Source organism: Brachyhypopomus gauderio, unplaced genomic scaffold, assembly GCF_052324685.1.
Source record: "Brachyhypopomus gauderio isolate BG-103 unplaced genomic scaffold, BGAUD_0.2 sc47, whole genome shotgun sequence".
Taxonomy (NCBI): Eukaryota; Metazoa; Chordata; class Actinopteri; order Gymnotiformes; family Hypopomidae; genus Brachyhypopomus; species Brachyhypopomus gauderio.
In genome coordinates, this window is record NW_027506873.1 from 1,229,892 (window position 1) to 1,250,970 (window position 21,079).

Below are 21,079 nucleotides of genomic sequence, written 5' to 3' on the forward strand. Positions count from 1 at the left end.
TGACTCTATTGTTTTAACTCCCTATGTACGTGACTTTCGTGATCTTAGTGCTCAAGGGAACATAGATGCATTCGATTTAGATGCAATGATTTAATTTGATGTCAATATATCCCTCAATAGATATATCAACAACTAATTCTTTATGTTTTGTTTTAGTTCTTGTCTGTTTAACTTTTTATCAGGGACATTTGAAAAACTTTTGAACAGCAAACTATTTCTGGGGATCTACATAAATCCACACATAAGAAAACACTTATTTGTCAACACTTTATTTCAATATTAGTATCAACATAAAATAATATTTGTACAATAAATATAAATATTTATGAAAAAGATACATTTTACAATAAATAATTTAGAAACAGTAACATACAATCTAAATTATATAGTAAAGGAAAAAAAATTTCAATACATGATCTATGCATATATGCATAATTTGACTGTCAATCAGATGTGTGTGTGACCAGTGGCAACAACACATCATCAAACCTCCAGCTTTTAAGACTGTACCTAGTACATACTTTACTGGAAATTGGTTTTCTGAAGTCTAATTATCATCGAATGGTTTCTGATCAGGAAGCGTGAAAGCCCTCAGACGAGTAGCATTGGTTTCTTCACACATGTCCACTGGGTCGTAGTCTGTCTGGGTGGTACTAATGAACCAGTGTGGATACTTGACTGATTCAAAGGTGTTAATGGAGGCCCCTGTGCCTTTTCTATAGAAGAGGAACCGTTCCATTTCATTGTTTGTATTGATGATCTTGAGGGTCTCTTTGTCTTGTATTTCCTAAAACATACAGAAAATGTTACCTCTACTATTCATAGCATAAAATCTCCCCAAGCCATATGAACACTGCATGGAGGTGCATTCCCATGATGTGGTCGTGAGTGTGTGTACGTACTTCTATGCTGAGAGTGGGGGTCCCAGATAGGTTTGTGCATGAGAGGTACAAGTTGGTCTTTGCGATTCCCAAACACACTGGCTGGCCTCGAGAGTCAGTGTGGCTTGGCGAGGTGTAGTTTGACAGGTTCAACCACACTGTTGAAAACAATTCAGGTCTATTAGTATTGTATTTTACAATACACATGTCAAGGGCGACAGGGGCCAAAAAGCAGATGAATGGGGAATGTAGTATTACATTACAGTGTGAGAGCTACAGTGATGAAATTGCAGGGGTAATATACACAGATGCAGAAGAAACTGATGATTGAGCATCCATTTGAAACTTCAAACTCTGTATTCAGGCCATGTTACCAATTATTCTAAGCATGATTAATTAATTATTATGTTTAATGGGAGTTCACCTCTTCTGTCAAGGTTGCCAGCCTGCAGTGTAACAGCCTGGAGAACTGGAGCAAACGAGCTCTTCACCAAGCTCTTCTGGAGCTTGTCACACACGGTGCACATTACGCCGGTCTTCTGCTTGTTGTATGTGTTTGACACATGAGAGTGCATCACCTTGGCCATGCTCTCTGTGAGGAAGAGAGGGAAGAGTTCCAGGAACAATATGAACCTCTCTTTCACAACAGAGACATCTGACATGCTTCTGTATCAGAATAGGGTTTGGGTTGATACTAATATTGCTAGAGAAATAAGAGAAGGGGAGAGGGAGTGGGTGGTACCTTCAGCCACGTTCTCTATGATGATGTTGAGCAGCTCGTGATCGGTGAACATTGTAGACTGGACTCTCTGATGGCTCTTAAACTTCTGCATAGCGATGACGATGGTGACCAGCTGCCGCATGCTGCAGGGCTGCTCCTGTATCTCAATCTGGATACCTTCATGCAGAGCACACCTGCCAGCCTGGAACAACACCACTCTCAGTTAAGGACACGATACATTCACTCTGCGACATGTGTCCCTAAAGATTTTAAAATGAATAGAGGACTTACCATCCCAGGACAATCCGGCTCATCAAAATCCATGTTGACAGACTCGAATGCACTGTCAACTTCAATGCAGCTGTTAAATGTAATTTAAATACTGTATCATGCAATGTAACATGAGTTTTATAGGAAAAACACTCAAATAAATATAAAGCAATACTTCTAATGGCATTATAGGGTTTATGAGTTTTCTACATATCTCAGCACTTTTCAAATTTGGTTTCTTATAGGATTACTTGATCAAGTCATTCAGTCATGAAGTGCTTTCTATGGAAACTTACCTTTCTAACTTGAACAAATCCGTCTGTTCCATTTCTGAAAAAAGTAACAGAGTTCATAAAAATTTAGTTGATAAACAAATAAGTACAAGTTTAAATTAAAAGACCAACTGAAATATCCATACATCCATATACACACCTGTACAGAATGTTAGAACCACTAACCTAAAGGAATCTTAAAAGAACTGCAAGTCTGCAAGTTCACTCTTGTTATACAAAGCCAATGTCTCTCCACTGTTGTATAACAGCTTTTATAGCCGTACGCTTGGAAATTCTAGCAAGGAAGTGGGTGGAATGTTGCACAACATTAGCATCGACGTCACTGGTGCTTTGTTCCTGACTTGATGTGTAAATAATGTGTGTTGCGGTATGTAGGCACCGGTGCTATCTTGGTGCCATCCTGCCTGTTGTGGTGGGGCCCTGAAATTTTGCACTGCACCCCTGGATAGGCTAGATTAAAATAATTGTAATACTGTCTCAAAATTAAGATTTTTTTGTATTTTCACCATTGCTTTACATTAAGTCCACTCACATTTAATCCTGCAACTCTTTAAAAACCACACCTTGCAGGATTTATCTGATAAAAAATGCTTTAAGGTTGAGGGGATTAATTCTCGTCCTGAGGGGCTGACATCAAAGTTTGGTTATTTTGATGCACAGACAAGCTGCAGTATAAATTGCCTTGGTGATGTAAGTGATGTAGCACAGTAAAACTACAAATTAATCTTAAAGTATTTCATGAAACAAGGCTCTGACTTTGACAATGATTCTGCCTTACCTAAGATGTAGTATTACTGGAATTTCGAGTTGGTCCTATAGTGTTGGTTAACATTAAATTAATGTATTTATTAATACTTGCAATTTTATGTATATCACCACTGATGTTACAGCGACCACTTTTATACATGTACTGCTAATACTACTAATAATGCAGTCATACGACCATGTAGAGACAATGTAGATAATGTAGAGGACTGATAAAGTATTATTAATTATACAGAAGGATAATGTCATTTTGTTCATTAGATAAAGAAAGCAAAGACTTCTTTTTGGGATAATTCTGAAAAAAATTCACATTTATTTAGATTTTATTCTACATTTCAGGAATCAATGAAATTAAGGAAATGAAACAACACTCTCAATAAAGGAGCTGAAAAAGTCAACAGTTAAAGTGAACAGTGAAGACTTACTTCCTTAGGATTTTTTTCTCAGAATTCTCCTCAGTTTTGACTTATCAAACATTGCATCTGAGTAAGAATGGACTCTCTGTGACCTCCTTGGTGTGTCAGGCTCTCTGTGAATTCCTGCAGCACTTTCCATGATCTTGCTAGATCATCAATTACTAGATCTAGATCATCAATTAACCTAGACCTAGACTCAACTGGCAGACCGCGGTCCGGATCCGGACCCGAACGCAGTCCTGTCCGGACCCAATCTCATTCCTGATTAACTGGATACGGACCAAAATAAAAAACGGGAGCATTTATTTCAGGGCTATTGAAAAAACACTCCGTCACGAGTGTTACGTTTGCCACCCCCGCTCAACAACTTACGTTCGTCACCCCCCCGCTCAACAACTTGGCCAGATTACGTTCGCCACCCCCGCCGCACCGGACCTCAGGTCACAGGTATCTGCCAAAATTGGACCGCGGACAAATTTAGTTGAGTACCCCTGACCTAGACCATCTACAGAGTTTATGATGTGATGATTTCTTTAGGCACTACTACAGTATACAGAAGATATACAGAATAAAGCTGGGTTGCCCAGTAGATGATGGTTTCCCATCAGAGTATTGGTCCTCCCAAGATTTCTTCCTAAATCCTGCTGAGGGAGTTTTTCCTCGCCACTGTCACCCTTGGCTTGCTCATTAGGGATCTGGACCCATGCAATTGTTAAGCTGCTTTGTGACAACATATAAAATAAATATTTAAAAAGCGCACTCTGGGTTTTCCCACAGTTGTGGATTAGCTGTGTCATCTATGTAACCTCTCCAACTTTCATTGAAGTAGGGAAAAACAGCAAAAGTTTGGAATTCTACACCATAATGGATTTTCTGAGTTTTCATTAGACACTGCAGCCTTTAACTGCTACTATGTGTTTAGGAGTGTCCAAACATTTTAGGTTAGTTAATACTTCCTTATCTTACCATCTTAAAGTCTGCGGTAAGCAGGAAAACATTTCACATTAATGCAAAAGCTCACTTTCAAATGCTTCCCTTTTTTCTGCAATGATCCAAAGTAACACTGCAAATAACACACGTTACAAATCACAAAGTAACACTGCAAATAACACACGTTACAAATCACAAAGTAACACTGCAAATAACACACGTTACAAATCACAAAGTAACACAAAAAGTTATATTCACCTTGTGTTCTGCTTTGACCAAACGGAACCAGTTTTCCAGGACCAGATCAAACCTAACACAATAAACTAAACAAACATTCTCAGTGGTGATTCACCTTAGAAGGAAATTAGGGATGGTGATGCAACACTAAGACATCATACCTATGGTTCTCAGATCCCCACCCTACGTCCCTGACACCACGCTCTCTAACGTATCTGATACCACTTTAGGACATACCTTGGCAACCTGCCTTCATAAACCTCATGCCAACCCCATAACATCTGCCCTTAACGATACTTATCTGAGGACCCGTTTAGGAGAAGAAGCTCACCCTGCAGTAAGGGATAAAACTTTAAAACAAACTTTAAACCAAAACAAAACTTTTATGCAAATTTGAGATGTTTGATGGCTACTGCCTTTCCAAATGGTTGTTATATGATATAGGAAATATATCACAGACCAGAAACTGTTGTGTGACAGTCACAACTACATTGTGAGGAAAAGTCATATGTATGTCATAAATTAACATTAACGTAAAATGCTGCTGTTGCATCACTTCCAAAATAAAGTATTTTGGCAATACTTATAATTATAAGTATCTTAGAAATAAGTGTAAAAATATATATATTCTGAAGACTAATTTGTACAGAACAAACAGGTTATTTATTGAATTGTATGTATTCTTATTACATTTCAATTTAAATGTATTAAATTGTAACAGCTATGCACTCCCATGAACTTCCATGAAATAGAATGACAGCAAAACTCAGATTAAATATATTATATATAATACTATATATTACATTATAGTATACACTTATTACACCTATTTACAAGCACAATTTAGAAGTTATTTACTATGATACTTGAAGATGTGCTCATCGAAGGCCGGGAAATTTCACTTAAACCACAGTAAAATTACACACGCACACACAAAGAATGGCCCTTCCTGTTTTATTTGGGGTTTTTTTTTTTCTGGAGGATGTGACACAGACAGGCATGTGGGTTCCATGGATTGCATCATAAAGGACTAAATGAATAACACCAATTAGGCTCCTCTATGATGTCAAGTAGAGCAAATGCTACAAACTCCATAAACTCAGAGCTCTCCTAATTAAAATGAGTCAAAATAATATTGTTTGCAAATTATTGTTGGCATTGAAATTATTTGGTCTAAATAATGGGCTTTCAGACCCATTTGTCACTGCTATGTTAAGCCTCCCAGTTGACTGTAATGAGAAACATGTTTCAGCTGGTTTTCCTAGTTAATAAAGAATAAAAATAAACAAATACATTAATGTAGTGATGTTTTGATGTTACCTTCATTTGTACAAATTTTAAACTGGAGTTAATGAAAAGGGAAACAGGTATAGGATTTGTTGAATCATTTGTACAGGTCTTCCTGCAGCGTCAAACTGCATATTAAGCTTTATGAGAATAAGCAGAACACCTGAACAGCTGCAGGCATATTCCACTTTATGTCCTTGGTTTTGGCCGTGAGTCACATACCTGCACACAGTGGCGTAGGTTTCATTTCAAGGTTGGGGGCAACACTGCTCACACCACCCACATTATATATACATTACAGTATATAACAGGAATTATACCAATACTACACTTATATCTGTACAGTAATAGTACTTTTAAAGTATGAAATTAACTATTACAGCTAATAATTACCATTACCATTCTCTGCCCAGTGCTAAATCTACTCAAGCTCCAGGTAGATCAAAATGCAGCAGTTAATGTACTACATATGAACTACATGTGAAGGTGTGGAGCTCGGGGGCCCCCAGTCATTGAGTCTGTTGGTAATCTGAGATGTTGATGCTGTCATCCAGCCATGTTGTGCAACTCTAATTGTGATAATTTGATGTGGATGATTTGGGTCGAAACCTCAGTGAGCCATCATGACTGTGATATATATATGTTTACATATTTAACCTGTATTTTGTATCTTACATGCTTCTACAAAGACAACTCCATAAAACCTAGAAAATGGCTTGTGGATGTGTCGATGCCACCAGCAGATGCACCGTTACTGCCAGTAGACACTACCAGGAGCCCAACATCCACATTGACTGCCAGTAGACACTACCAGGAGCCCAACATCCACATTGACTGTAACTGCTCAGCCTAGAAATAGAACTATAAATATGGACTTCTCCTAGCTGGGCCACCCAATGGAGGATGCGTTCCCTTTTGAGTCTTGGTCCTCCTAAGATTTCTTCCTAAACTGCCCAGGGAGTTTTTCCTTGACATTGTTGCCTCATGTTTGCTAATTAGGGATGTGGACCTGTGAGCTTGTAAAGCTGCTTTTTGATGTGTTGTAACTAGGTTACAACTGTTAAGGTCTCACTTAACTTAATGCAATATATACACTATATTGGCAAAAGAACAGTACTTGTCTGACTGCATTGTACCAAGTGTAAAGTTTGATGGGGGGGGGGGGGGATTATGGTGTGGGGTTGTTTTTCAGGAGCTGGGCTTGGCCCCTCGTGAAAGGAACTCTGAATGCTTCAGCACTTTGGACATTTTGGACAATTCCATGCTCCCAACATTAAGGGAACAGTTTGGAGCTGGCCCCTTTCTCCTCCAACATGACTGTGCACCAGTGCACAAAGCAAGGTCCATAAAGACATGAATGGCAGAGTCTGGTGTGGATTAAGTTGACTGACCTGCACAGAATCCTGACCTCAACCTGATAGAACACCTTTGGGATGAATTAGAGCTGAGACTAAGAACCAGGCCTTCTCGTCCAACATCAGTATGTGACCTCACAAATGAGCTTCTGGAAGAATGGTCAAAAATCTCCATAAACACACTCCTAAACTTTGTGGACAGCCTTCCCAGAAGAGTTTAAGATGTTCTAGCTGCAAAGGGTGGACCAACGTCATATTGAATCCTATGGATTAGGGGAGTGGGATGTCACTTAAGCTCATATGTGAGTCAAGGAAGGTGAGAGAATACTTTTGGCAATATAGTGTATCTGGAGGAATGCTTTCTTAGTCTGAAGGACTAAGAGCACCAAGATATCATGATGATCTTATTTACATAAGAATTTGGTGCTGATGTGGTGGTATGGGTGTCCCCAAAAAAATTTCTCCTTAGGGCCCCATAAAGAGCCAAGATACCTACAGCATGAAATGAACTGAAAGCTGTATTTCATGCTAAAAGCTGACCCCTAGAGGCACAATTCTGAAGTACAAAATGTAAACTAAAGTTTTAATATAATTGTGACAACTCTACAAACTCTGAACATTTGTAATCATCACATGTTTAAAATTGATTTAAAAGTCAAAAACACTGTCTCCATTTTTTTATTCCATTTTATCTACTGTAAAAAGTACACACTATATATATATATATATATATATATATATATATATATATATATATATATATATATATATATATATATATATACACTGCTGAAAAAAATAAAATAAAGGGAACACTTAAACAACACAATATAACTCCAAGTCAACCACACTTCTGTGAAACCAACCTGGGGTGGGTTTCCCGAAACGTTCTTAGCGCTAAGTACTTCTTAACCTCGTACGTTTCATACGAGGTTACGAAGTACTTAGCGCTAAGAACGTTTCGGGAAACCCACCCCTGTTCAGTTAGGAAGCAACACTGATTGTGAATCAATTTCACCTGCTGTTGTGCAAATGGAATAGACAACAGGTAGAAATGAGAGGCAATTAGCAAGACCCCCCCTATAAAGGAGTGGTTCTGCAGGTGGGGACCACAGACCACTTCTCAGTACCTATGCTGTCTGGCTGATGTTTTGGTCACTTTTGAATGTTGGTGGTCCTTTCACACTCGTGGTAGCATGAGACGGACTCTACAACCCACACAAGTGGCTCAGGTAGTGCAGCTCATCCAGGATGGCATATCAATGCGAGCTGTGGCAAGGTTTGCTGTGTCTGTCAGCGTAGTGTCCAGAGGCTGGAGGCGCTACCAGGAGACAGGCCAGTACACCAGGAGACGTGGAGGAGGTCGTAGGAGGGCAACAACCCAGCAGCAGGACTGCTACCTCCGCCTTTGTGCAAGAAGGAACAGGAGGAGCACTGCCAGAGCCCTGCAAAATGACCTCCAGCAGGCCACAAATGTGCATGTGTCTGCACAAACGGTTAGAAACCGACTCCATGAGGATGGTATGAGGGCCTGACGTCCACAGATGGGGGTTGTGCTCACAGCCCAACACCGTGCAGGACGCTTGGCATTTGCCAGAGAACACCAGGATTGGCAAATTCACCACTGGCGCCTTGTGCTCTTCACAGATGAAAGCAGGTTCACACTGAGCACATGTGACAGACGTGACAGAGTCTGGAGACGCCGTGGAGAGCGATCTGCTGCCTGCAACATCCTCCAGCATGACCGGTTTGGCAGTGGGTCAGTAATGGTGTGGGGTGGCATTTCTTTGGAGGGCCGCACAGCCCTCCATGTGCTCACCAGAGGTAGCCTGACTGCCATTAGGTACCGAGATGAGATCCTCAGACCTCTTGTGAGACCATATGCTGGTGCGGTTGGCCCTGGGTTCCTCCTAATGCAGGACAATGCTAGACCTCATGTGGCTGGAGTGTGTCAGCAGTTCCTGCAAGATGAAGGCATTGAAGCTATGGACTGGCCCGCCCCGTTCCCCAGACCTGAATCCGATTGAGCACATCTGGGACATCATGTCTCGCTCCATCCACCAACGTCACGTTGCACCACAGACTGTCCAGGAGTTGGCGGATGCTTTAGTCCAGGTCTGGGAGGAGATCCCTCAGGAGACCATCCGCCACCTCATCAGGAGCATGCCCAGGTGTTGTAGGGAGGTCATACAGGCACGTGGAGGCCACACACAATACTGAGCCTCATTTTGACTTGTTTTAAGGACATTACATCAAAGTTGGATCAGCCTGTAGTGTGTTTTTCCACTAAAAAAAAAAGCCATATTTTTGTCAATTGTGATTTTTTTCACCGCAATCGAAATTTGTCCTCCGCTTTTAACCCATCTGTGCAGTTAGAACACACACACTAGTGATTACTAGGGGGCTGTGGATCACACGCGCCCAGAGCGGTGGGCAGCCCTAGCCCGGCGCCCGGGGAGCAGTTGGGGTTAGGTGCCTTGCTCAAGGGCATCTCAGTCATGGCCTCAGGTCTGGGAATCAAACCCACGACCTTCCGGTCACAAGACCAGTTCCCTACCACCAGGCCACGACTGCCCCAGAATTAATTTTGTGTGTGGCTCCAAATCCAGGCCTCCATTGGTTAATAAATTTGATTTCCATTGATGATTTTTGTGTGATTTTGTTGTCAGCACATTCAACTTTGTACAGAATAAAGTATTCAATGAGAATATTTCATTCATTCAGATCTAGGATGTGTTATTTGAGTGTTCCCTTTATTTTTTTTGAGCAGTGTATATATTTATATAGGCCTATATATAACATTGAAACTGGTTTGTAGAATGCCTTTTTAACAGAAAAGCTTTTATATGTAGTTATAGAAAACTGGAAAATAGAACATTACTGTCCTTCTGAAAGGCCAGATTTATGAGCAGTTTATTTCTGATGTGAGGGCGTACAGATGCTCTGTCCTCTCAGGTGTTGTAAGGGCAAGGCTTTAGCTTCTGCACAACTTGCATGAACCATACAATGAAGTAATTGTGTAACTGAAATGCTTATGACCCTAAACCCTAAACATCTGAGAGTAAAACCCACAGGGCTACGGAATTGTTTGAGGTATAGAACTATGGAATAGAATCAGAATTACAAGACACCGGTTGCCATGACGTAGCTAAGCAGCTTCACTCAGAGCTCTTCCCAGTTCACACAGCTTTCAGCAGTAACCAAGCCTTTCATTAAACTCGGTTGCACCTACCGTGATATTATAAGCCAACAATGTTGGACAATAATTTGCAAGATGACCTGTTCCCTTTACTTCTACACAGACATCCGCAGTGTTTATATTCTCAGGAGTGCACACCCTCATCAGGTGAATTTTGGAACTGCATCTCAATAACAACAATAATAAAATTAACAATGAATCCCTATACTGATTCAGTCTTGCTGTGCAATTCTCCAAGAGCCCAACAGTGTAATTGAGGTTCAGCTAGTGGTGGAGCAAGAAATTCAACTTATACCCAATATGACCATTTCAAACAGCTTCAAGCAGTTCAAAGTTCAACTTACACACTGGTCTGGTTTTATTTCCTAAGAAACAGTTGAAACTGGGAGCATTCAATGCAACAAGCAGTATTCAACATTACAGAGAGGTTTAGAACGGCTATTAAAAATGCCTGCTTACAATTGTTTTGTACCTAAAGAAGAAAAAAAATTATAAAAATCAAAACATCTGCCAGCAATTATTCTCCATTAATATATTCTATGATTTAAGTAAATTAATATACAGCAATCTCTATCCTATCAAGAAGGAAAGAACAGATAAATTCCATTTGATCCCAATTCCATAAATTTTTCCAGATAAATATAGCAGAGCCAGAAAGAAGTTTTGCCTATATACATTCATTCTTTAAAGAGAATATAAACCGACTGCTCAAAGAGTACAATGTATAATATAAAAATATTAACTTGGGATTGCACTCCGAGTTCTCAGAGCAAATGTTCATTATGATTAGATCAACATTCATTCAAAATAAAATGACACACCGGAGTGCATTTCTCAGTGTTTACTAACACACCAGCTAACAGTCTGGAACGTATGTGTCCAGAACAAAAGGAAAGACGAGAACAGTCCTGCTGAATCAGAGCAAAGAGCTAATAGTCCCCCAAAAGGCGGCTCATGTTTGCATACCCATTACCAAAAAGAATCCAGAATACAAAAACAATCAAATGTAGAAATCAACAACAAACTAAATTGTGAATCCATTTGTTTCCAAAAAAAATTTAAAAACAAGAAAAAAAAACAAAAACATACAAACAAACAAAAAAAAAAAACCAGCAACACTATGATGTCACATCATACAAACATATCCAGGAAGAGGAGCTGAAGTTGACAGACATCATGTCATTAAAAATCATTGTCATTAAAACAATCAGGCCATTAAACTTTTCTTAATGAATGTTGATATATGAGTATAACTGGCTCTATAAACAGAATGGTCTGCAAGTGGCTATGAAAAAAGCACACCACGTGCTAACTTATCAACTACGCAGCTATAATGTCTTACAAGGAATGCAGGTGTCTGGTATTACTGCATCAATGCTGAACTTCAGGCTTCAGTGTGGTCCGCGCGAGCTGATGAAAACATGCTGGGAATGGCTATTACCAGCAAGGAATCTCAGGAAACTAATGTTAGTGCATATAAGGGTTCAAATCAGTAAGCATCTTACTCCTATGGACGGATTTTAATCTTTCCCTGCACTCCCCCAAATACTGACATGTTCAAAGTTATGTCGCAATAATTCTCAGAATTCTGGGGCACCTCGTAAATGTTACATGATATTCTGACAATGAGAGATAAATGTAGAGTTGAAAGCAGACCCAGAAATAGTTGATGAACACTGCATTCTGAAAACAAAGATGGAAACATTCACTCACAGAATTTAGCAAATATATGCAGGCTCAAGGACGCCAACTTGAAATGGTCCTTCACTACTGAACAATCACCTCTTTTTACAGCAATACTGTACCTTGCACCCACAACACACACCTGATTAAGCAATTAATCACCCTGCATTTCTGGAAGCAAATTCTCACAGTTAGCAGTTTAAGCTAATCCATGTGCAAAAATGCATACATGAAGTTTTTTAATTCTGTTCTGCTTGTTTATATATTTTGGCTGGTGTGTACGAGATTTGTCAGGTGACTGGAGTCATACTCTGGTGAGGAATGACTGGGTGAACATGCTGTGGTTGAGGTCCAGACCAGCAGTGGATGTGTGGCAGTCACTACTCAGCTTTGGGCTAAAACAGCACAGACATGGTTGGTTGCCATCCATACGCTACACCACACTGAAAAACTGGACTGAATACTGTAGATTGAAATTGAAGGAACTGCTCATAACAGGTTGCAACAGTGAAATTGTAACATGAGATCCAAGTCTGCATATGGTAAGTAAGGTGGGGTGGGTGGGGGTTAGAGTTATGCAGTGTGTTCCCATCTGAAGTGCAATCCCAGAACCCAGAGCTGTCCCTGCGGACTAACTTGTCCACTGGCACATAAATAAGAGGCAGGTCTAGAGTACTGGGGGCTTCTACCAACAGACTATGAAGGCTCTGATGTAAGACCACACCGATCGTGAACCCACACATAAAGGGGAATACAGAAATATGTGAAAGGCAAGTGCATTACTCAACCGACAATGTGACACTTTAAACCGGCAGGGGTAGCAAGGAAAGAGGATGACAGGAAGTGACCTAGTGGAGGGCACAGGAAGTAGGGGACTTGGCATCTCAAAGTGACCATATCTCAAAATGACAAACAAAACAAACAAACAAACCCACAAAGACTCATGGCATCTGGATAAAGTACTCCAAGACAAGACAAAGGGAAATGTAATGCCAAAAGTCAAGCTAGCTGTTAAAACTCAAACCTTCAAGTGAGCTGAAGTTAAATAGGTTAGACAGAAAGTCTGATAGCTTCTTTAAGGGCCAAAGTCTCATCAGTCCCACCTTCCTGGATCCTGCTTGCACCTGCAAAGCCAAGCAAAGTGAAGGGGATCCATGAGATTCCAGCACATGCCAGCACACGCCCGCACGCTCGGGCACGCTCGCACTCACAGTGTGGCTCAGAGAAGCAGCACTCACGAACATCACAGAACATAAGCTGAATGTAATGGCATTAGTTTAAAAGCACCTTTAGTGTAAACACTAGGTTAAAAAGGAAATCAAACAATACAAAAACTTAAACAGGGAACATGTAATAATAATTAAATAGCAGCAACGAGGTGCTTGGGCCCCTGATAGGACAATTTTTGTGTCAATAATGCATTGAAAACACTGCAGATGAGGCTTGAGTGGAGTGGTCTATAAAGCCTTCATCAGCTGGACCAGAGTGAGGAGCAGCAGTTCTTGGGTATAAGAAGGTAGAAGAAAGAAACACAAGTGCCAGAGAGACTTCGGTTCGTGGTCTGCAACTAGACTGTATACATTACAACTTAAAATCGGAAAGACAGACACAAAGAATGCCAAAAACACATCTATAAATGGGAGAATTATGGGGGAAATATATATTTTTAAGTCTCTATTAGACTGATTGCATGATGTCCGGACGATGATACAGGGAAATAGAGTCAAAAGCAGACCCAGAAATAGTTGATGGGCACAGATGTTAGATTTTATGTTGCATAAAATGTATATTGTTAGTTTACAATCATGCAATTAGGTAGAGCTAAATGAAAACGAGTTACTCTGAAAAATGTTTCACCACAACCAGAAACTCAATCTTTGCCTCACAGAAGGGAGGGCAGGGATGGTTACCAAGGCAACTTATTTCTGTTAACTATGTCGAGGGAACATTTTTAGAGCAAAACAACATGCACGTGTAGTGCTTGTGGCCCACAGACATCTGTGCAATGTACAGTGCATGTAAAGATGAGACACAGTGTGGAAACTCATGCTAAGAACTGAACTTGTGTTTACCTCATGCAAAGTACACTAACAGTAGATGTCAATAGCATCAAATAATAAAAACTGAAGGGGAAAGTCTAGGTTGTGATTAAGGGAGAAACAGAATAAAAAACAAGAGAAAAGAGAAACAGATTTAAAAGTGAAACCAAAGTCGTCATCTAACAGTTCAACAGCTTTGTTCCATAATTAACTCACGTGTCAATCAGCACTACAGTTATATCCATATGGCATGCCTATAACTGTTAACTCACAGAGCAAGTGTGATTCAAATGTCACGTGTTACGGTTGTGCTCAGCACGTCAACACCAGCATCACCACTCTGTACCTTGGGTAGTGTTCTTCTCGTTTAGTAGTTTGGTCTGGCTGTTGGGCAAGATCTTAATTTCAGGTAGACCAGGGCTGTGCGCCACCCGAGATGCCATCAAGGCATTGAGGTACTGCAGTCGGGTTACCTGAAAGGCATGAGCATAAAGACTAGTGGTTTTAGAGGTTGTGCTGACAAAATAGGATTTTATATTGCGTAAGGGTTTGTATGGACAAGTCTAAGTACACACTGGGAACCAGATCAAGAGCATCAGGCTTGTGCATTAACTGCACTCATCATGCATCACCAGCACCACAGAGCTGAACAGCTACGTCAGCTGCTAACCAACACAGTCACCTCCTCTACTTGCTCACCTTAATGATCTGCAGGTCGGTGAGGGCTCGGACCGTGTAGTCAGGACAATAGCTGGACGGGCTGGTGGCATCTCCCAGCTCGAAGGGGTCTCTGGGGGAGTGGTGCTGCGTGGAGACTGGAGACTGATGCACTGCTCAAGCACACACACGCACGCACACACACACGCACGCACGCACAAAATCGGTTTCCACCCCAGCATGCAAATCTAACAAACCTGACTTCAGCTAGCAGACACCTTTTAAATATACTGATCAGCTGTGGTGGATAAACGATCAAATGTAGCAGTGGTCAAAGACAGTGAGTGACCGCTACTTTCTTTATTGTGGTGGGCATCACAGTGATGGTCAGTCGTGTCATTTAGTGGCATTTTGAGCCACATGTGAAGGCAGAACTGAATCTGGTGGACTGATAAATCTGACAGTCATGACGTACCAGAGGAAGGTGCAGTCAGCGCTGAGACACCATAGTATGTAAAGGCGCCGTTCTCAAACTTTAAGCCCTCTTTTCCAATCTCTACCTCCACACGTCCCTACTCACACACACACACACACACACACACACACACACACACACACTACATTTAAAAGCATGTATTACAAGTAGCATGTGAGAACCTTGCTACAAGTGTGAAATCAATTTGGATACATCAGGAAACAAAACTGGATTCAACTGGATTTGCGTGGAAGCTAATTGATAAGGCATTGAGGATACCTCACGGAAACTACCATACGCACGTGTGAAATACCCAGATCCACCCCCCCCCATCAGCAGTGGTGCATACAGCACTTCACAAATCCCACAAGTCCCTGTGCTGCAATTTCAACAACTGATTGTTGTTCCTGGGATACATCTCTGCACAAAGACAGGTTCTGCAAAGTGAACGATATGCAGGAAATCTTATCGATAGTCAAAGTGTCCACTTATTCCAACAACCCTACAAGAGGACAGACGCACTCAGCCACCCACCACTGCAGACCACACCCAGCAGAAGTTCTAGTGCCCCGTCCTGCTCACCTGGAGCAGCAGAATGAAATAGTCCACGGGGTGGTTCCGTGTGTACAGGTAGTGGTCCGCACTTAGTCGGTTGCTCAGGTCAAACTTCACTTCTTGGTTGACGTTTGGGTGCCGCAAGAGGTGAAACAGAACTTTTTCAGACACACGCTGGGGACTGAAATGCTCCACCTCTGGAAAAGGAGGGAAATCATGGTGAGTGAGGACCGGGTTCTATATTTGTGTACCAAAATCACAACGTAGCCTAATGATCAGTGGTGGAAGCCAGTTAGAAATCAGTACAGGTTGAAACAATCATCTTGTGATTAAGAGGTACTGCAGTACTGTGCTAGGAGTAAATCATCAATTCACCTGGGCTGCATGTTGCAAAATATGTCAGTTCAAATTTGGAGAAAAGGATCTGGGTTACACTGACTCACTGAAGACCAAATCACGCCCACAGGTGGCCCCGGATACGAACCCCACTATAATTGGCAATGTGCAAACTCAAACCACAGAATGTACCGTGTACCATATTATTTACCAGGACCCAAAATGAACACCAGTCGGTTTCTAAATGTGGGTAAACGTTGGTGCAAAAACTATAACGGTTCATCAGCCAGTGACCACTTGCATAACTACTTTGTGAGCTGAAACATACCTTAACACAATACAAATAAAGTCTTGTGGCTAGTAAAAATATCTTTGCTGGTCAGTCTTCTAGTTTATTTGCCCACAACAGAAAGGTTAGTTTTGACCGTTGCCACAGAGCAATTCCAAGCATGCATTTTTCACACAGACACTTGCACAAACACCTCTAAGCGAACGCCTCAGACCCCCTGCAGAGACGTTTGCCAGCACCTCTGGAGAGGAAGCGGTGTGTGGCGAGCAGCAGCTGTGGGGACGTTCGGATTTTCTGCTCGCCATCCGGCTCCTTGAAGAGGGAGAACTCTTCCTGTGCAGAGTGCGGCTCCAGAGGGATCTCTAACTGGGCGGGAGGACGCTTCACTTTCATGTTCACTTCAGAAAACAAAAGCACTCAAGGTAAGGCCAGTCAGCAGGTCTTTAGGGATAAATACGTTGAACTCATTAAATTTTTGAGACAAGGAGGCATCCGAGATAGATGCGGTACCCACTGTAGCCATCGGACTCGTCCAGGATTTCAGACTTGATGATCTCCTCGATCACGTCCTCCAGCGTGACCAGACCCAACACCTCATAGAAAGGGTCTCCCTCACCCTCATTGTTCACCCTCTGTACTATGGCCAGGTGAGAGTTCCCTAAGGGGAAAAAAAGGATCAGGACCACAGAGTAGATGCAAGGAGTGAATAACAGTAGTGCTGTTGAAGCACATTTAACATTTATTTACCTTTCTTGAATTCCTCAAGCATCGCATCCAGCTTGGTGTCATTAAAGACATAATGCAGAGGGTGATTATAGAATTTTGTGATGGTTGTCATGGGTGTACAGTCTGCAGGGTCTACCAAGGCCAAATCCTTTACATAAAGGATTTCAATTATGTTTGACTTCTCTTCTTCATACACGGGAACACGGGTGTAACCACTCTGCATAATTTCAGACATGGTGCTGAAGTCCAGCACTGCTGTAGATGGTAGCATAAAGCAGTCTTTCAAAGGGGTCAATATGTCTTCAACTGTTTTGGTCCTCAACGTACCCCGGCGGAATTCCTCTTTGACGAACTCGTTATAAGGGTCATTAACGTTAGACCGGATCATCTCCATTATTTTCTCGCGTACACTACACGTGCTTACGTCGCGACGAAAAGCTACGTCGAGAAGCAGACCGAGGGGGCAAGACAGTGGACAGGTTACAATCAAACACGTTTGGGCTAGCCATATCATGCCCGGAGCAATGTGGAATCCATAGCCTGAACTTATTATGTGAGGCAACAACTCGGCAAGCAAGAATATGAGAGCACCACACGTGAACACAGCGGGTAAGACGGAGCCAAAGGCGCGGTAAAGAAGCACACCAAGCGCAGAGTGACACAGGGCACATATAACCAATAACGAGCAGACCAAAAAGTTGCCTCTCCTCCGAATTGGCTCTAGTCGCTTGGCGAACAGTCTCTCATCTTCAGAGCCACAGCTATGCAGCACATATAGTTCCAAAGGATCAAGCCAAAGCAAACTCAGATTTAAGTTTCTTATCACCCCACAAATAAACAAGAGTACAATAGTGATTATCGCGAGACCCCAGGTGGGAACAGAATCAGGGGGTAAATCGGGGTACTTTACACGTAATCTGTCCGACCCCACCGATTGCCAGTCTGGTTCTTTGAAAATACACAAGTGGTAGAAAACCGGCCGTTCATCGTCCTCTAGTTTGGTGGCTGCAGAGATGTTTCTTTCCACAGTGTGAACTTCAATCAAGCCGCTGATTTCGTCGTCCGCTTCAAACTCCCCGTGGACTTGGAAAGCGGAGGAATTTCTTAGTTTATCTTGCTTACAGGGATCCTCTGGGGTCCAAACAGCACCTGCCTGCACATCTTTAGTTTCACCAGCAAATGCGACCCACGGCCAAGTCCCATTAAGTGGGTAGTAACCAAATAATCGGAGCTTGAATCTAGATCCGTACGAAGCAATAATGACTCTTTCGCGCATATACACGTGATTGTTAGATTCCTCTAAGCGCAACCCGAAAACGTGCGGCGGGGCTTGCTGGCTGCGGGCGCCGAACCCGAACCCGCACACGAACAATATAATCCACAAGAAACGTATGTCTGCCAAGCTGGCCACCATATTGGAATTGGGCAGCTCGGTTATTTCCAAATCATGTGACACCTGCCCGTCGTTGTGCTACCCTCCTACTTTTGTTTTGTTCCTAATGAAAATAACGAAGAAAACGTCCTCGCTTTCAGCGCCATATTGGATCTAAGAAGTCCCAAGACCCCAAAACATTCACACAAACATCCCTGTTATCCCCAGTAAGGAGCTAATGTACATCTTTATGGCGGAACTACGTGTAGTCCGTCATGGGCCAATGCGATCTGCAGGCTTTGTGACCAATAGGAGAGTGCGATAAGGGAAAGCCACGCCCACTGTGGCATGTTCGGTAAACGTGAAATAAACAAAACTGGGTAAGTAGAAAATGCCCGCAGTTATAGCTAATGCAGACTGAAAGGGCACCGATCTGACAATTAAAACCAATTTTGGTCCTCTAATCAAAAGACAATATATGAAGAATGAAAAACGTGGAGATTGCTACATAAAATGCGACTAGGCAAAGTCGCGTATAACTGCAGTTTTATTTAGGATACATTATCGCAAGACTGACTTCTCTCAGAGAATTTACAGCCAAATATCGGTAACTACATTAATAAAATTACGATAAAAAATAATCGAAACAGTAGTTTATTTACAAACCTAAGGGGCAATGATGTACGCGAATACAGAGGAGAAAGTTTATCCAAACAAACAGAAGGAATAAGGTTTATTATTATTGCAATCTTTATCCGCATTCTTTATAGAACCGTCAGAGACAACTAGAGGTACAGTACATTTGCTCATTACATTCTTTTTCCCCATAAAATAGAGCACGCCATGTATTAATGTTAAATCTCAGTGTATTGCAAAAAAGCAAGTAAATTCAAAATCAATAACTCTGCAACACTGACCATGTAATGGACATGTATGGGGTTAAGGAAACCTAGTAGTCACACATGTGTAAATAATCTAATTATATTTTATATATATATATATATATATATATATATATATATATATATATATATAATATGAATATAATATTTTTTTCCATAAAAGTGGAAAACATGAGCTTTTGATATGGCAAATATAGATTGCATGGAAGACAAGCATGTCCTGAAAATGTATGGGGTAGCTGGGTGGTGGAAAGAGCTATGATAGTTTGCTAGGCAAGGCCTTCAACATATGAGATGCATGATCACAAACAGTCAAAGTAAATCTTGCACCATGGCCACTCTGCCTTTAGGCTGTGTTCACGATCTTTAACCTTCACAAATCAACTGAAGACAAGTCATTGGGAGAGAACAAAAAAAACCCTTTAACACAATCTGGAGTGAAAGTGTCACTAACACAGAATCACAAAAAACCCTCAAGTGGGAGTGAAAGTGTAACTAACAGACCCCCCCCCCCCCCCCCCCCCCCGACACACAAAAACCCCTTTAACTAAACTGGGAGTGAAAGCGTTACTAACATAGTAACACAAGCATAATTGCTCCAGAAAAGTGAACATTAAAGGCAGATTACTGGACTGGACCTCAAGACCAAAGGAATTTAATTAGTTCTGAGCTACTTCCATAGTTTAAACCCAGCCAACAGCAAGGTTGTTGCAATGAAAGAGATACAGGCAGATCAAAAGGCAAAAGTCTTTGGCCATTGAGTTTACCAGTGAATATAAATGTGGTGTGATAACTTTGGTCATGTTAAACAATAACACATGGACTAAAACTGTATGCCTATGAAAATTCTTTTTGATCATACACATTTTGGTTTAAAATGCAGTGAATGCACTTTAAATATTAACATTTACTATTTTAATATTTCTGTACACATGCAATGTCAACTGAGGTAAAATTCAAGACATTACCCCCATTTGTGCAAAACTGATATGCAAAACGCCATCAGAACGTAGTCTGTCAGAAGTAACTGTCTATTGCTTCTCTTTACAGACCTCTCAGAAAGGCCATAAAATATTTTATAAATAATTCAAACGGTACATAAACACTGGACACGTATCCTCTTTACACTGTTCAACATAAAAAAAAAACCAACAACATAGCGTTCAACATAATAACATGTTAACTCAAGCAAGAGATTAATGGACTCATCTTTTCACTTGGGTGGCCTCAGTGGCCACCAGTGCAGGGTTTGAACTGGGGGCCACTACATATATGAGAACTCTAAACCTTCTACACATGCACCACACTAGTTTCCTATGCTGAGCGATGAATACTGCAGACAGTGATCAGAATGTTATCCATTCACCTTTGGTCTTTTGGTAATGCAATTACTCGTTTAACATCTAAATATTATTAAATATGGAGAACTAGTATTGCTACAGTTTGATCTATATGGTTTCTATATGTTATAACTCAAGTATCAGGAAATGACCATTCTGCTGGTAAAGTATTCACAACAGGGTCTAATTGATTGTTTGCTACCCATGCTGCTAATGTATGACAATTAAAGTAAAATGTCCTTAAGGGTTAAATAGTGTTCGATATAAACTTTTATACATCAAGCTGGTGACCCCTTCCTCTTTAGATCAACAAGAAAAGAACAATTTCCAGTATCCTACGAGCTTTGCATC

At 41.3% G+C, this 21,079-nt stretch overlaps 1 protein-coding gene across 1 annotated transcript; it reads right to left on the reverse strand.

The window, feature by feature from the left end:
• Positions 1-253: 253 nt before the first annotated feature.
• On the reverse strand, positions 254-18,760 carry cnnm3 (cyclin and CBS domain divalent metal cation transport mediator 3). The gene is made up of 15 exons (XM_076986438.1): positions 17,136-18,760; positions 16,903-17,046; positions 16,628-16,786; positions 15,791-15,960; positions 15,209-15,305; positions 14,776-14,906; positions 14,423-14,549; positions 13,094-13,161; positions 2,331-2,439; positions 2,169-2,202; positions 1,894-1,963; positions 1,624-1,804; positions 1,306-1,473; positions 903-1,039; positions 254-787 (listed from the first exon to the last, which is right to left on the reverse strand). Exons 1-15 carry the CDS (start codon positions 18,526-18,528, stop codon positions 548-550), a joined length of 3,228 nt encoding a protein of 1,075 aa, XP_076842553.1. The 5' UTR covers positions 18,529-18,760; the 3' UTR covers positions 254-547.
• Positions 18,761-21,079: the final 2,319 nt, after the last annotated feature.